Source organism: Vanacampus margaritifer, chromosome 13, assembly GCF_051991255.1.
Source record: "Vanacampus margaritifer isolate UIUO_Vmar chromosome 13, RoL_Vmar_1.0, whole genome shotgun sequence".
Classification (NCBI taxonomy): Eukaryota; Metazoa; Chordata; class Actinopteri; order Syngnathiformes; family Syngnathidae; genus Vanacampus; species Vanacampus margaritifer.
Genome location: NC_135444.1, coordinates 24,543,745 through 24,561,842, shown reverse-complemented (window position 1 = coordinate 24,561,842; position 18,098 = coordinate 24,543,745). Strand labels below are relative to the sequence as shown.

The following is an 18,098-nucleotide window of genomic DNA, read 5'->3' as shown; positions in this document are numbered from 1 at the left end:
TAGTTAGTACCTTGCTGCTCACTTTCTAGTCAAAGTTGATGTGTGCGTGTGTGCGTGCGTGCGTGCGTGTGTTGCTCAAGAGGCATCCTGGCTGTCTCGCCAAGTTTGTCTCGATGATGTCTGGTTGCTCGGGGCGACCAGACGGCCCGGGACGTGACCGCCATCGCCAAGGCAACCGCATCACCGCCCCAGCCCGCATCCCTTTTTCTTTACATTCAGCACACGCACGCACGCACGCACGCACGCACGCACGCACGCACACTTGTAAACAATGCACATCATTTAGAAAATGCATTCTGTAAAAAAAGTGGAAGTAAAAGTTTGTAATAAAGTGTGCGTGTGTTGTCTGCGGACTCGTAGTGATTGACTGCGTGTGTGTGCGTGTGCGTGCGTGTGCGCGCGTGACAGAGGAGAAGAAGAAGAGTGGAAGGTTAGTTTTTAATCAATACAACTTGCTGACGTTGGGACTTTTCCTCCTCGCTCTGCACTGCAGACTGTCCTGAAAACACACTCCCATGAGTGCGTGTGTGTGCTTGCGTCGTCATGTCGGTGGTGGAGTGAAGTTGAGGACGATAACGCGAAGAAGTCAAGATGACAACAAGGATCTCTTTGAGTCATTAAGAAAGCATGCTAAGGCTAATGCTAATGCTAAGTGTGTGCGTGCCCAAACATGTCCAAAAGGATGTTGTGCTCTTCCCGTTCAACTCAACAGAATCGTGCTCTCGCCCTCGGCTGAGTCAGCAAATCTCACGCGGGTGCACGCACACACACAGTCACCTTCAGGATGTGCGCGTTGGGCACGCACACACACACACACTAGACATGTCTTTGGCGTGATGTTCAATATGGCTGCTGCACTTTCAACACATAAAAGAACTTTTAATCAGTATGTGTGTGCGTGTGTGTTGTTGGCGCAACCCAAATACGCCCCCCCCCCCCCGCCTTCCCTCCCCCCTTCCATTCGTGTCCCAGTGGGAAACCAGCATGGTCGCCCCCACCCCGAGAAGGCCCCTGCTTGGGCAGAGTGCCCGCTCACACACACAAACAAGAGGCCATCTGCCCCCCCCCACGCACACGCACGCACACGCACAGACAGGCCAGTGTGTCGCCTTGACGATGAGAGGCCAGACAACAAACACTCTTTACTGTCTTGTCGCACGACACACACACAAAAAACATCAGCCATTCGAGACACACAACAGATGGACGACATGAACACAACAATCGCGCACGAGCACGAGTTTGCAATTTGTCTCGATTTGCTGAACGCGCTCACAAATGTGGAAAACAGCACAAGAATGAAACGCAAATGTTGCCCACGCTTGGACGGTCAACACGCGATCGCACACACGAGCAAACACACGCGCGGGCGACGCGCTGCCTAAATAGATGGCGTGTGATGAGCCACGCCCCCTCAGGTGAGCCACGCCCCCTCAGGTGCGCCTCGCCACACAGGTGGCCCCCATTACACTAATCAGCAACAAGTCCAAGCAACAAAAACAAAATACAAGAAAAAAGAAAAGAAAATCGAATTAGCGTTTATTCCTTAGCTTTTTTTTTGCAGCCTCACAAATTTTTTCAAGATTTTGAAAAAGCCGAATAAGAGCCCGGGATACCTTGATTGTCGACTTGTTCACTTAAATACTCCATTGTGACATTTTGCGCAAAAGCAGCACATTGAGAAATGGGCTAAGTGTTAGCATGTTAGCATGTTAGCATGTTTGTGCGTTTACCTGCGGCTGCTGCGGGATGTTGAAGGCGGGCTCTCGCGGCCCCACGCTAACGAATCGCTGAGCAGGAGAGCTGGAGGGCGGGGCCGAGTACGCTGAGGAGCACAGGGACAACATCCAAAGTCACTTTCCGGTGACTTTCTCATTGCTGCGACTGACGCTTAGCGTAGCTTAGCACAAAGACGAAGGTGGAGCGTTGTTGGCAGCTTTATTGCAGCTTTATTGCTTTGGAAAAAAGGTGGGAAAAAATCCGCTTATCCAGGGTCAGGTCGCTTTAGGAGGAAAGCCCAGACTTCCCTCTCCCCAGCCACTTCAACCAGCTCCTCCGGCAGGATCCTAATGGGTTCCAAGGCCAGCTAAGAGACAGACAGCGTGTCCCAAGTCGTACCCGATGCCTCCTACCGGTGGGACATGCCCGGAACACCTCTCCAAGGAGGCGTCCAGGAGGCATCCCAAGCAGATTCCCGAGCCACCTCAACTGGCTTCACACGGAGGAGCAGCGGCTCGACCCTGAGTCCCTCCCGGATGAGCGAGCTTCTCACCCGATCTCTAAGGGAGAGCCCGGACACCCGGCGCAAGAAACTCATTTGGGCCGCTTGCATCCGGGATCTTGTTCTTTGGGTCACGAGCTGCGGGTCGTGACCGAAGGTGGTGAGGGCAGGACCGTAGATGGAGCGATAAATCGAGAGCTTCGCCTTTCGACTCCTTCTTCACCACAACGGACCGATACGGAGTCCGCATCCCTGCAGATCCGATCCGTGGGTCGATCCTGCCCTCACTCGTCAAAAAGACCTCAAGATTCTTGAACTCCTCCACTTGGGGCAGGATCTGACCCCCGACCCGGAGAGGGCGCGCCACCCTTTTCCGACTGAGGACCACGGTCTCGGTTTTGGAGGTGCTGATCTTTGTCCCAACCGCTTCACACTCGGCTGCGAAGCGCTCCAGTTGAAGATCACGGCTTGATGAAGCCAACAGCACCGCATCGTCTGCAAAAAAGCCGAGATGCTACACTGAGGCCACCAAAGCGGACCCCCTCAACACTTCGGCTGCGCCTACAAATTCTGCCCATAAAAGTTCTGAACAGAAACGGTGCCAAAAGGCAACCTTGGCGGAGTCCAACCCTGACTGGGAACCAATTTGACTGACGGTCGGCAATGCGGACCAAACGCTGACAAATCGGTCCTACGGGGTGTCAGGGGTCTCGGTACCACCGAAGGACCCCCTGCCGAGGGACACGCCCAAACGCTTCCTCCAAATCCACAAAGCACATGCGGACCGGTTGGGCCAACTCGCTCGCACCTTGGAGGATCCTGCCGAGGATGTCGGGAAAAAATCGGCAAAATGTCGGTGCCGATAACTCACACGGCTGAACGTCCGTTTGTTCTTAATGAAAATCAGCGACAAAGTTTCTTAAATGATCAACAAATTGCTGTCATGTCAAACTTTGGAGCATTTAAGCTAAGTTGGAACTTGCGAATAGCAAATGTGGCGTCCATTTCACAACGTGCGTTGACGTGCGCGCACTCACTGGGCGACGATGGCGAGTTGACCCCCGCCTCGGCCGAGGAGGTGGCGGGGGGCTTGGCGTCCACGGGCAGCGGGACGGGCCGGGCCATGGGCGGCGGCGGAGGCGGCGGCAACATGGGCGTGGGCAGGAAAGGATTGTGGAGTTTTCCTTGGGAGCTGCCATTAGCCTGGGGGGGGCGGGGGGGGGGGGGCATAATAGAAATAAATAACAACAAGACGCCTGCATTGATTGGCTGTCTAGACACGCACACGCACACACATCAAACAGCTCAACACACAAATACTGCAGGACATCCACACATACACAAAAAAAGTGTGTGTGTGTGTGTGTGTGCGTGAGCGTACATCGCGGTAGCCCACCTGGCCGGCCGTCTGGGCGGAGTCGGGGCAGACGAGCTGAACAAAGTCCTTGAGGGGGTCTTGGGGGTGGTACCTGATGGCGGCGTGCGAGAAGTAGGAGGCGGGCTGCTGCAGGATGGGCGTCGACGAGAAGTGCAGGCCCGAGGGCGGCGCGTGCGGGCTGGCTGCGGACGCACACACACACACACGCGCGCGGCCGTCAGCGCAATGCGAGCCAGGATGCTGATTGGTTGGACGCCACATGGGGAACTTTGGGGGGGGGTTGGATACACGCACGTACACAAAAGCCAACAACTTGCACTCTTATTTGCTTGAGTGTGTGCGTCTTAGTGCGCGTGTGTGCGTGATGTTGAAGGCAGAAGCGCAAGTGGTCAGGATTAGTTGCACTTTGCAAATGAAATGACTTCACCGCCGCCTCCTCCTCCTCTCGGATTGGTCGCCCGCCACCAAGCATCAGATGCAAAGCGGCGACCAATCAAGGAGGAGCAGCGCAAGCCGTGAGGGATTGACTTCCTGTTTGTCATCATCATCATCATCATCATCATCAGTTAGCAGCAACGTTTTCATTCCCACTTTGACATCCTGTCTTTCTGCCTTCACTTCCTGGCTTACTTGATGAACTGCCTTTAGCGTGATGTTTCTTGGCTCCGCCCATCGCACACAAGTGACCAATGAGAGAAGAGAGGAGGAGCCTCACACAACACACACGCGCACAGCCAATCAATAAGCAGCTTGATGATGTCATCAGCATGCTGCCAGCAGGGCGGCGCCACCAGAGAGATGGTTTGATGCAAGCAAGGAAGCAAAACCACGGGAAGAACCGGAAGAAGGGATTGAAAGAGGAGAGGAAAGGAAGTAGAGAAGGCGCAAAAAGAAGGAAGGCAGCGCAAATGGAAGCCATGATGGAAGGAGGGAAGAAAAAGAGACCAGCATGAAGGAAGGAGAGAGGAGGAAAGGAACAGGAACAGGAAGGAAGGAAGGAAGGAAGGAAGGAAGGAAGGAAGGAGTGCGCGTTTACCTTGTCGGGAGATGAAGGAGCTAGCTAGCGAGCCGCGCAGCTTATATCCTGCGTTCCGCAAAATGTCAAGCCAGAAGAAGAAAAACACACAAAGAAGAAGACGAGAGGAAGAAAAAGAAGAAGAAGAAGAGAAGCAGCGTCAACATTGCACTCATCGACACGTGTCGCACGCACACGCAAGCAAGTGGGCAGGACGCGTGTGTGTGTTGCCACGGCGACGCTACCTGGCTCCTCGTGCCAACTGCTGGCCTGGCTGACGCTGCCCGGCGAGCGACCCTGAGCGGGAAAGTACGAGTCCTCGCCGGGACTGTCGCCGTCCTCCTCCATGCACTTGATGCGCTTGGCCGAGCTGCACGCACGCACGCACGCACGCACGCACGCACGCACGCACGCACGCACGCACACACACACACGGGCGCAACTGTTAACACTCCTGTCTGAAATGTGACTTTTGTGTGTGCGTGTGCGTGCATACCTGGAGGAGGAGGTGCTGGGCAGCGGCCTCCTCATGGCACCGGGACTCATGCTGTAGTAGGACGAACTGTCCAGGTCGGCCAGCGAGAAGTTTGGACCGGCGCCGGCCGCGATGGGAGCTGACAAGCGCACACACGAAAACACACAAAAACACACACCGTTGAGGTTGCCGGAACTTTTTGTCACGTCAGCTTTACAGAGGCCGCCTCTCCGACCGGTCACGTGACCTCAGGAAGGCGGCTTCCATCTTTGATCGTTTGCTCAAGTGGATGGCAAAGATCATAAACGAGGGGAGGGAATGAGGTGGTAAAGGAAGGGGAGGAAGGAAGGAAGGAAGAAAAGAAGGAAGGAAGGAAGGAAGAAAAGAAGGAAGGAAGGAAGAAAAGAAGGAAGGAAGGAAGGAAGAAAAGAAGGAAGGAAGGAAGAAAAGAAGGAAGGAAGAAAGAAAAGAAGGAAGGAAGAAAGAAAAGAAGGAAGGAAGAAAGGAAGAAAGAAAGAAAAGAAGGAAGGAAGGAAGAAAAGAAGGAAGAAAGAAAGAAAAGAAGGAAGGAAGGTAGGAAGGAAGAAAAGAAGGAAGGAAGGAAGGAAGGAAGGAATAAAGAAAAGAAGGAAAGAAGGAAGGAAGAAAGAAAAGAAGGAAGGAAGGAATAAAGAAAAGAAGGAAGGAAGGAAGAAAAGAAGGAAGGAAGTTGTTTATTTGTTGTGTAACACAATTGAAGTTCAACAAAACTGGAGTCCGGAAGTAAATGAGACGTTTTCATGTCAAAATTGCTGAAGCAAAACAACATCAGTTTGAGACCTCAACATCCGTCCTGCCCCCCCCCAACCTCCAGACAAGCACCTCCTCCTGCAGCCCCCCCCCCCCCCTCCCTCAACGCTGTATTGACAGAGAGCAGGATGGTGTGATGAAAGGAGGAGGAGTCCTGACAAGACCTGCTGGCTACAACAAGACTTTTCTGCACACCTCAGCACTGTCCATCTATCACACACACACACGCGCGCACACACACACACACTTGGCAGTTTGATGCGCGAGTGCGACTTGTTGTGTTTGTATGAGACTCAAAGTGCAAGTCGATGTGCGGTCACGTCCAACACGAATGTCGTGTTAGCGTTTACAAACGACTGAAAAGAAAACGTGTGAATGCGAGAGAACAAATGTTGTTTTCGATTCCTCAAAAGCGACGACTGTCCAAATGTTTCATCGACGGGAAAGCAAGCAAAGTCAGCTGACATGATTGACATCCAGTTGGAAAGCAAACAGTCGGATGGCATGCGAGCGCTTAGCGCTTAGTGCTTAGCGCTTAGCGCTTAGCGCTTAGCGCTTAGCGCTTAGCGCTTAGCCTGTAGCTCGTTAGCCATGCGCGCACCTGCAAACGCTCGTTGGCTCGTGCCGTTTTCATGCCGGCGAAGGCCTTTGGCATTCTTGGCAGCCTGACAGGAAGTCACGTGACCGCCGTCAGCCAATGGCAGCGCGCCGTTCGCAAGCATTGCAAAAGCTCAAGAGCAAAAAAAAAAAACATTGCCGAATATAATTTCCAATGAAAATCAAAACTTCCAAAAGAAAATCAAATGTCAAATCCCGTGAAGAAAAAAATGCACCGGTGTTAAATTCGCACCCTCAAAATCAGCCTTCGCGATCTGAAGGAATTATAAAAGATTGAAAAGATTGAAAAGATTGAAAAGATCGCAATCACGTTTTCAAGGCAGCTTAAAAACAACAATTTTGCTCTTTTCACACAACTGACATTTTTCGAAATCCTCTTTTTACAAACACATTCTTTCATTTCTTTATTCTCTCTTTGCTTTCAAATCTCTTTTTCTCGTGTGTGTGATGGACGACGCCAAATGAAGGCAGAACCGGGCCAAGTGGGTCGTTTGCCCACTTGGCTCTTCCGTGTGTCGATACGTGCACGGATTCTAAAATGTCAAATGCAACATTCATCGTCTCCGTGAGTTTTACAGGAAGTTGCAAGCGGGCAGCAGGCGTCGCGATGATGATGACGATGATGATGATGATGATGATGGTGACGATGATGATGATGATGAAGTCACGGCGGCGCACACATTGAGTCAAGTGACCAATTACACTAAGTACACTACATCACTGACCCCGCCCCTTGCCCCCCCCCCCCCCCCACCTTCGCTGCTGCTTTAATAGAATATTGATCCACACACGCATGCTCACGCACGCACGCACACACGCGCGCGTTCCACTGGCCTGCCAATGAATTGTGTAATGGACGAGCAACGCCAAGGTCACCTGACGCGAGCGTACGAGCGTGTGTGCGCGCTTTTAGATGTCCCTGTTGCCGCGTCCGGCTGGCGAACGTGACGTTTGCTCGCGTGACGTTCGCTCGCGTGACGTTCGCTCACGTGACGTTCGCTCACGTTGTCTTTCGCTTTCATGTCAAATTTGTCCCTCTGGCGGCAACTTTGCAAATGTTTGTATTTTGCAAGCAATCCTGGTTGCTGACGACGTTGCTGTGACTTAAAAGTGCCATAACGTCATCAGCCGCAGCCAATCAGCAGTCAGAAAGCGAGCGAGCGCGTTGGTGGGGACGACGACCTTTAAAAAGTGCAGACGCACTCGAGCAGCGAGATGGACAGAAACGAAAGGAGCGAGCGAGCGAGACGTACGGCAGCCGGCATCCCGCCGATGGCCGCTGCGGCCGGAAAGTGCCTGTCAGCATCCTGGCAGCCCCGCCCCCCTGCCTGGTCCCGCCCACCGGCAGCACAGCGCCATCCATCACACGCGCACGCGCACACACATTTATGGCGAGGGCCGGTTGCGTTTTCCTTACTCTGCGAGACTCGAACAAGTTCGGCAACTGTGAAAACTCCCGGCGTGACAAAACTGTCCTGGAAACCCAAATGACCTGAAACACAAAAAAAAAAAAAAAACACGTTTCAGATTGACGTGATTGCAAACCGTCCACGTTTGTGTGTTTGCGCGCAACGTGTTGTGCAGATCCAGCAGAGGTGGCCAAAGGTTGGCTCGGGGGCCATTTGTGGCCCACCTGACATTTTTTGCGGGCCGCGGCATTTGCAAGCAAACATTTGCGTTCATAAAAATGTGCTCAATCCACATCGTATTCGTTTTACAAGCAAACAAATGTCACGTCAAAAGGATTTTTCATGTTTTTCTGTTGAGTTTGTGCGCGTGTTGTTTGAGTTCACAAAAACAAACAAAACAACAACAAAGAAAAAACATTGAAAGTGCGTGCGTGCGTGCGTGCGTGCGTGCGTGCGTGCGTGCGTGCGTGCGTGCGTGTGCGTGCGTGCGTGCGTGCGCGCGCGACTCACCGTTCTCGCTCTGCTCTTTGATGTCGGACTCGCCGGCCTGGTTTGGGCTCTCTGATTGGCCGCCGTCTGCAAGCACAACACACACACATATATGTGTGAGTCATGTGACCTGGTAAGGTCAAGGTCAAGAGGTCAGCCGGGCCGGGTCACACGCCGGCACGCTGGCGATTGCGATGCCGAGAGCAACAAAGGAATCCGATTTTCGGACGCATCGTCGTGTTGACGGAACAGCCGAGTTGGAGGCGTGGCTCAACGTGGGTGGGCCCACGTTTGACTCCACCCACGCAGATTCTTTGTATTTTTTTCAAAACTTGAACGACGTGTCAGCACATTTGTTGTTCGAAGCGTTGATCGAAGATTGCAAATTCAAAGTGAAAAAGCGAACTTCTAAATATGAAATCGCAAACATCTGCGCCATCTGCTGGCGGCACGTGGTACTGCACCCACCCCACAACTTTTCAGAAGCAACCAACGTGGACGCCCTCATTTTCATTGGGCCGCTCAACACACCGGATGTGCTTCCGGGGTTTTAGGACCCTCTCTTCGCCAAGAATGGATGTCAAAACCAAAGCCATTACGACCATTTTGTGTCGTTAGCTCCGCCCTGACCAAATGAGAGTTGACGGTTTGTCATTTTTGATGCTCCGTGAAGTGTAAACAAATCAATAAATAAACATGATGTCTTAAGACGACACATAATTCAATCTGCAATTTAAAAAAAAAAGAATTATGTGGGCGGAGTCAAATGTTTAGACCCAGCCCACAGTGAACCCGCCTCCAACTGCGCTCTACAGCCAGGGCTACTCGATGCTCACAGACAATACCAACACACACACACACACGCACACACACACTTGTCTTTGTATCATGGTGGGGCCATCTCATTGACATGATGCATTTCCAAGCCCCGCCCTCTAACCCCAACCATGAAAAATGATTGCCTGCCCCCATTCTTTACTCTAACCCTCAACCATAACCCAATTCAAACCTAAACTCTAAAACCAAGTCTTGACCCTCAAAAAGAGGTCTGAACTTGCGGGGACCACCAAAACGTCCCCACAATTTCAAGTCGGTCCTCACAATGGTTGTTAAACCTGGGAAAAACACGCTCCACAATGTAGCAAAGACAAAAGCACACACACACTCTGCATGCTGTTCACAGTGTGTGTGTGCTTGAGTAACCTAAAACAAAAAGCATCAGCGTAACCATGACAACAAGAAGAGGTGTGTGTGTGTGTTGGAGGGGCACTTTCACACACAGACCCCCCCATTCAGTCATCAACCCCCCCAGTCCAGGTTAATTAAATATGCTAATAAGGCGTGGGAGCAGAGTGGCCCATCTGCTCCCCCCCCCCCCCCTTTCAGGCAAGCACGTGCACTTCAAAATAAAAGTCTCTTTCAATTGTTGCTGTCGAACTTCAACAGGCTTCAAAGTAAAAGTCAACTTTTTCATCCGTGTGTGTGTGTTGTGTGTCATTTTGGACAAGTGTGTTTTTTGACATGTGGAGGCGTGTTTTGTGTGTCTGTGTGAACGTGTGTGTGCGTGCGTGTGCGTGTGTGAAGATGGAAATAAACGAGTGAGATGTTGACTGGGATGAGAATGTTTTTTTCAATTTCCTTTCTTTGCCGGAAGTTCCCGCTTGCCCGTCCGCTTGCCCGTCCGTCTGTCCGTCCGTCCGTCCGTCCGTCCGTCCGGTCACTCGACAGCGAGCACAAAAACAAACGCACCCCGCGATCGCCTGCTATTGATCGCAGCGAGCTTTTAATCAAATGAGTACGCACGCATGCACGCACGCACGCACAGGACACAAATCAGGTGGCAGTCACACAATCAACACAGCTGTCAATCAGAATGCAGGCTCCGCCTCCTTCCACCGCCTGTCAGGTCACATTTGGAAATGGATCTTTCATCTTTCATGTCAAGATGGATTGACAACAAATAAATATTAGCAGCCGCAAAACAATCCAATGGAGTCCAAAGACGGCGCGCTTACCTGGCCGGGTGACCTCGAACCTCGAGCCAACGCCAAAACATTCAAATTGCAGACGGCAATTCACAAAGATTTGATTGCTTGCAAATTGCAAATGGAAACTTTTTTTGCAGTTGCGTCGTCAGTCCACGAGGATTTGACACCTTGCGACTCCTCCCCCTGCCCCACCTTTGGATATCCAGAGGTTGCTTACTCAACATCAGGCGGTCTGACGAGTCCACCTCACAGCTAAACAGAATGGAACGTGTCCGACAGCGCCACCTCCAGAGCAAAAAACAAACAATTAAAAGAACGATTTGAGGCATTGGTCACGGGTGCAAGCTGACGCAAGCTCGGCCCACAAACGAGGGTCGGACACGCCCACAAAAACAAAATCATCCAATTAGGGATGGGCGAGTACCGATATCAGGTATCGGTATCAGGTCCTCATCAGACCCGATTTCAAATGGTCTCAGATTTGGTTTCAACATCAGGAAGGAGAAGAAGAGAAAGTTGTCGTCCTTCTTTCACGACGTCTTCACTTTCTTTTGTTCTTCGTTCACAAAATGGAGCGTTTTCAAGCATTCGTTGCAAAATTCATCACTTTGGTTTTTGACTCCAACAAACAAATTGTCCCAAATTGTGGCGAGAAAAGTTCCTTCGAATCGTTTTGCTTTCGCGTGAAACGACAAACGCGTCAATCGCAAAATCAAAACGTCTCGTTGTCTTCCTGCCTGGAATTTAAATTCATCTCCAGATTCAACACTTGCGTCCTGACAAGCCCAAATACGAAATCATCGGAATTTTCTACGTGTTTTTGTTGGTTTGCAGGCAATCAAAATCTTCATCATCCTCATCATCATCTTCATCCTCGGCGTGGCTTCATGCCAGACGCACACGCCTGCGCGTACACAAACGCACACGCACACATTTTGCGCGCACAGACACAGAACCCTCCAAAAAATAAATCACAGCGGCCATTTTGACATCGCTGAGCAGCCGCCATTTTGTCAAAGGCTTTTTCTTTACAGTTGATGCACGCACGCACACACGCACGCACGCACGCACGCACACATAGGAACAAGCACACGTGCACAAACAACACACATTCGCACCGACGTGAGCCAACACACACATTTGAGACTAGAACCAGCGTGTGTGCGTGTGTGTGTGTTTCTGCAGGCTGGCAGCCATCTTAAATGATTGGCAACCATTTTGAAGTTTGTGTCTGTTCCCTTTGAGCGGCTGCCATCTTGTACTTTCTGCCAGAACAAAAGACACACACACACACGCACACACATGATGATGAGTCGGCGTACGAGCGAGCGTCAAAGGTCGCGTCGTCGCGGCTTTCCTGGCGCTGTCGATTGCAAACGAGAAGGCAAACGTGGAAAGAAGCCAAGCTTGCGCTATATGAATGGAAATGCGCCTGAACTTTGACCTCTGCCATTGATTCGATGTACTTTACCCTCAAATATCCTACACGCACGCGCGCACGCACGCACGCACGCACGCAAAATGAACGCAACAGAAAAGCATCACCACGAGAGCAAATGACAACAAACAGGAAGTTTATCGGATCGCTTTTTAGATATCAACAATTTTAGCGCAACAATCAATCAATGACTTCAATGATCAAATTCAACTATTTTGATCATTGAATCATTTTTCACTTCAAAAACAATTCATTAATTGTCGTCTCCAAATGTTTTTTGATTCAAAATAAATCATATTTTGTGTCTCGATCTATATTTAGCCACGTTTTTGTTGTTGACTGCAGAAGATGAAATGAAGAGCAAAAAGAGTTTTGGGTGCGTGCATGTGCGCAAATGGCTGTGTGTGCGTGTGTGCGTGTGTGCGTGCGTGCGCGCGTCCACGTGTGCGCGGCCCGAGCCAAACGCGCGTCCAGTGGGCGGAGTCTCATTGATGAATGTGCACATCGATCGCTCGCTGCTTCACTTTCCATAATTATAGCAACTCCCTAATGGAGCGCACACACGCACGTCCTGACGTGCGCGCTCTCACGTGCACGCTCCTCCCTTCCTCAACCAACTTTTTTCTTCCCGACGCTGCGTCGCACGCACGCACAATTCCCGCAATGCTTTGCTGAACTTCAAGCCACAAGTGGGCGCTCAATCGTCTATTTTTTTCCTGCCCGCCCTCACGCTGTGCGTTGAGGGCGGCCCCCCCACCACATCCGAGCCCACCTGGTCACTTGAGGTCACGACCTGAGTGCACGCTGAAATTGCACGAAACAAAGTTCAGCTGCTAAGGAGGCAACGCGTGCACACACACACATCATTGGCACAGCCATATTTCCTCTCTCTGAGTGCAAGACACGCGTGCACGCACGCACACACGCTCGCGCGCACGAGCGCGAGTGCACGCACGAGCGCACGCACGAGCGCACGCACCCCGGCTGGCAACAAACGAGGCTGATGATGTTGTTGGCAAATATCAAACAGGAAGCGAATCCATCGTCCTGGTTACTATTAATTAAAGCGTCAAGTGAAAAGAGGGCGTGGCCTCCGTCCGGCTCGCTCGTCGCGTACGTTGGACGCGTGATGATGACATCATCCATCTTTTGAGTGACAGTCAGCGTGTGTGTTAGCCTGATGTCATCATCAAGAAGTTGGGCTGAGCGGCCAACGTGGTCGGGATGTCGGTGCCCCCCCCCCCTGTCGCCATCATGTGACATGTAGTGTTGTTAGCGCTGTTAGCGCTGTTAGCGTTGTCTGCTAGTGTTGCTAATAACCCTGAAAAACACAATAACAAACGTGTGCGTCTCATCTGCATATTTCATGCAGACAGATGAACAAATTACATATTTATGCATTAGATCAGGAGCGGGAGGGCGGGGGGGGGGAGGGGGGGGGGGATGCAAGCAGGTACCCGGGTCCCATCTGTAACAGCATCTGTACAGCAGGAGGGGCCTGAGGACCGGCGGGCGGGCCAGCGCAGGAAGGGGAGCGCACCAAAAGTCGAGCTCAAGTCAACGAACACACGAGATTGAAAACGTGAGATTCAAACGTCAACCAGCAGACATGAGAGTCGCATGAGAGTCAATTCACGAGTCAACGTTGACATGAGATCAAGTCAGTGAGTCCGCCAACCGTCACGTGAGAGAACTTCAGGGAGTCGGACATGACCTGAGAATCACAACTGTTGCGTGAGAGTCAACCGTCAAATGTGAGCCACGTGAGTCGCATGAGAGTCAACAGCTCGAAATCCATGAGAGTCAACGACAATGTGGCGCTCGGTCGCCTGCTAAGGAGCTAGCTTGCTAGCACAAGCGGCTAAAGGCAAACTGTGGCAGGGTTTGGACTTTGTGGCTCTTGATTTGCCACATCGGTTTCTCATCCATCTGGTCTTTTCGGCAGCGTTTGGCTAGCGTGCGTCTGTTAGCGGCCGCTAGCAGCCTTAGCGAGGATGAGGAGGCGGATCCTCCAAGACAGGCGCTTTATTGTGGCGGGATTTGGAGATGGGCTTCCTGGATTAGGAGCAGTTGATGGCAGTGAAACGTTGATGTCAGGACTGCATTGAAAAGAGGATGCTAATGCTAATGTTGCTAACGATGTGCCTGGTGGGGTTTCGCTTGACCTCCAGGTTGCGTCCGTCATCACAAACTACATTTCAATGTTGACTTCTTGAAAAAGTCCAACAAACAAATGGGACCAATCCCTTGGCTTTGCCCAGCAACCAGTTTTCACTTTGTTTTTCAAGCTTGATGCGACTTACATAACTTACATGTTGGACATGTTGGCTTGTTGTCGCAGTGCTGGGGGGGGGGGGGGGGGTTGTGGGGGGGGGGGGTTGTGGGGGGGGGGTCTCGTAAAGTGTCAGCGGCACTTGAACAAGTCGATGATGATGATGATGTGCTGCATCATGAGATAAGAGCTGCATGGTAGGGAGTGGGGGGGGGTGTTGGGGGGGGGGGCAGCCTTCATTAACATTGGCGCGCTGCAGTGACTCAGCCCATCGGGGTAATGGAGACCACATCCCCTAAAAGGTGGAAGTGGACGTTTTTCACCCCCCCCCCCCCCCCCCCCACATGGACTATCACCCCCCCCACACACACACACGCCAGCTGACTTGTGAGATAAATGATGGGGAGCACTTAAGGCCCCCACCAGCAGCGACTTGACACGCGGCGACGCTGCTTGCAAGGTCGCCGTCGCTTTCGCACCAAAACACGTCACGTACGTGATCGCATTCACATCTTTGAAACATTAACACGGGGGGGTTCCCCCATGGGGGGGGGGTTCCCAAATCAATAGTGGGTGGGGACATTGTATTCAAAAAGTCCTGCATTATTGTTTGCATTTTTTGCTTTTTGGATTTCTGTTTATTTTTTTATTTCTGTTTCTCATGAAATAAGTTTAGAATATTGTAAGATTGTGAACATCATTACAACCTTGTGGTTTGTTGTTAACCATAAAAATAAATATTTGTCATTGTAATCATTTCATAAACGATTGTTAATTAATTGTTACTAATAATAAAAGGAATACAATTTGAAAATGAACATGTTTGGTTCAAGACACAATTGAAGAGATTTTGGTTTTCAAAATCCCAAAAGTTGACGCGGAGGGACGCCGCGCGCGTTTTCACGGCGCCGCAGAGGAAGAGCGAGAGCGCGGATTGGGGGGGGGGGGGGTAGAGGAGGGGCGGGGGCAGAGCAGAAGCCATCTGATGAGCGGCAACCAGGTGCAACATGGCCGACACGGCAGCAGCAGATTGCAGGACAAAAGCCGATTTCGGCACGTGACCGCGGACGTCGTCAACACGGACGTCGTCGGCAAGCGGACGTCGTCCGTGTTGACGACGTCAACCGTCATCGTCGGCACGGACGTCGTCAACGCGGACGTTGTTGCGCTTTGGAGCTTCAAAATCGTCACTTCCTGTTTGGAACGCAAACATTCGCATTGATTTGTCTTTCATTTATTCTTATGAATTATGTAAATGTTATTTTGAAATCCTGTATTGTTTTCATGCTGTTTTAAACAATTGAGTGTTTGCAGCTTGAGAAGTTTTCGGTTGGTCAAATTCAAATCAATTTCAAATTTGTTCTCACCTTTTTTTATTTTGTGACGCATTCAACATTTTTGGTGAGCAAAACATCAAAGTGATGAAGACGATTGAAATGTTGAGGAAGAGCAAAAGAAGAAATTGGAAGTATAAAAGAAACGTTTTGTAAGTTTAATGAACGTGCTTGTCGGGGTCCCGTATGCAAATTAGGAAGGCGGGGCTTCTCGCTTGATGTGGCAAATGCTAACGAGAGCTGCTGCGGTCACCTCAGACCACCGCGTTCATGAGCGCCTGCACGCACACACACACACACGCCCCCCCCCTCACAGAAGAGCAAAGTGGGTCCAGCGGTGGTCACATGTCCAGCAGCTAATTGGCGACACACAAATTGATCGGGAAACACAACACAAAAAAGTCCCCCCCCCCCCCACCGCACGCAAGCCACCCCTCCCAAAGTCCCCCTGAAGCGCACCGTGACTTTTTTTTACTTCCTGTCCACAAACATGGCCGCCTGCTGCGGGAACATTGATCCTTGCCGGCTGCACCGAAAACTTCTGACGTGTGTGTATGCGACCCCAGGACATGCACGCACACACACACACACACGCACACGCACACGCACACGCAGTGGCGCTCTGACATCTGTGTTAGCCGTTAGCATCTTGAGAGCAATTAAAACGATCGATAGCGAAGACGAGAGAGCGAGCGAAGCGCGCGAGTGCACGAGCGTCTCTTCCTGTGTGAGAGCTGCATCTAAATTATGAATAACACTCACACACACAGGTTTGTTTTGCTATCTTTGTGGGCCATCTCATTGACATCATGTATTTTCTAGCCCCTCCCCACAACCTCAACCACAACCCAATTCAAACCTAAACTTTAAAACCAAGTCTTCACCCTCCAAAAGAGGTCTGGACTTGTGCGGACCAGCAAAATGGCCCCACATGGCCACGGGGCGGGCCCCGCAACTTTGTGAAATCCCGGCCCCACCATGTGAGAAAAACAAGACACACACACACACACACACACACACACACACACACACACACACACACACACACACACACACACGTCAGCTACAGGTCAACTTTGACCTTTAGAGTGCATCGTCATCAAACATCCAATCAGAGCATTTCTAATGCCAGCGAGTCAGAACAAGCAGTCGATCGCATCTCATTAACCTGCCGTGCACGCTGATGCTTGCGCACAACACACAAACACACACACACACACATATGCAAAGTACTACAAGTGCTTTAAGAATCGCAGGGGGGGGGGGGGGGGTATTGTAACCCCCCAGGAGGCAAATGCTCCATGAAGTCAAATTCCTTCATCCTGGCAGGAGGGAGGTCTCAAATGGGAGGGGGGCTTGGGGGGCTTGGGGTAAAGGGTGTGTGTGGGAGGGGGGGGTTACACGGTCTGCTGTAGGCAAAAAGGATTTAAGGAAGGGGGGGGGGGGGGGGCTTTTCATGTTGAAGTACTTCCTGTTGTGTGTTAGCCCTGTGGCGACTTACTTACAGTATCCCCCCCCCCCCCCCCCTTACAAGCCTTCCTGTCACCCCCCCCCCCTCCACTGACAAGTCTGCCCCCCCCTCCCTCCCTGTGTGGAGGAGGCCCACAATGCAGTTCCTCTTTACAAATTTTAGCTGCTGACACATTTCATTTTATGACCGAGCGCACGCGCACACGCACGCGCAGTCAGATAGTGTGTCAGTAGCGTGTGGTGTGCGGGTGCGTGTGTGCGTGCGCCCCAAAGTTTGATGAATTGAAAGTCAATAGTGGATGTGTGAAAGTGCCAAAGGTAGTTTTAATCAGTCTTGGTGGTCTGGGGGGGGCAAGGGTTCAAAGAGGCTGCAGTAAATTGCACAACTCTTTCTTCAAGTTTGTTAAAAGGTCTTTGACATGATGATTGGACGCAAGGAAGGACAAGGAGGAAAGGAAGTGAACAAGCCCCGCCCCCTCTCTGAGAAGCAGCAACAAGTTATGCAAATGAGATGCTAATGAGGCACCACATTAACAGAGGCTTCGACTACGCGTGCGTACGACATCTCTTCTTCGTCGCTTCATCCGTCCTGCCATCCGTCCGTTTGCCTTTCAGCTCTTCGGACGTCCGTCCTTTTCCCCCATGGAGGTGACGATGATGATGATGAAGATGATGATGATGAAGATGAAGTTTGATTTGAGTGAGTGTGTGTGCTTGATTTCCCATGATCCTCAGCGGCTGTTGTTATACTTTGTAGGAAGTTGTTGGATGTTAAGGTGGACGGCAGCAATGCATTGTGGGAGATGCTGAAGTCAAGTCGGCAGTCCTGACAACCCCCCCCCCCCCAGTCCCCACCCCTCCCCCACTCATGCATCATGTTTACTGGCTGTCACTTCCTAAATTGTTCTTCCTGCGACCTGCATCCCTCCGTGATGGGGGGGGGGGGGGGGGCAGTCAGTCAGATGTCCCCCTTAGGGTGGGCTGGGGGGGCATGAAGGAGGACTTCCTGATTGGGAGGGGCCTGTGGTTGGCCCTGAGATGCGCTGGTTTTACATCCAGCACAAGTTGAGAAGATTTTTAAGTTGATCTCCTTAACAATCAAGACGCACGCACGCACGCGCGCACGCACGCACGCACGCACGCACGCACGCACGCCCCCCCATCCCTGCTGCATCGTTGAAAGGCGGCCGTCGGTGACCCGA

General features: G+C 51.6%; 1 protein-coding gene across 4 annotated transcripts in view; it reads right to left on the bottom strand.

The window, feature by feature from the left end:
* The window catches only part of nfia (nuclear factor I/A), a 40,273-nt gene that overhangs the window by 5,337 nt on the left and 16,838 nt on the right, over positions 1-18,098 (bottom strand). For 2 of the 4 annotated variants that reach the window (XM_077584999.1, XM_077585002.1), the window contains exons 3-10: positions 8,416-8,481; positions 7,914-7,988; positions 5,111-5,228; positions 4,860-4,984; positions 4,636-4,683; positions 3,603-3,781; positions 3,259-3,424; positions 1,734-1,825 (exon numbers count right to left, since the gene is read on the bottom strand). In XM_077584999.1, the coding sequence (XP_077441125.1) occupies positions 1,734-1,825; positions 3,259-3,424; positions 3,603-3,781; positions 4,636-4,683; positions 4,860-4,984; positions 5,111-5,228; positions 7,914-7,988; positions 8,416-8,481 (869 nt within the window). The remainder of the gene's footprint in view (positions 1-1,733; positions 1,826-3,258; positions 3,425-3,602; positions 3,782-4,635; positions 4,684-4,859; positions 4,985-5,110; positions 5,229-7,913; positions 7,989-8,415; positions 8,482-18,098) is intronic. The other 2 variants (XM_077585000.1, XM_077585001.1) reach the window with 2 other exon arrangements.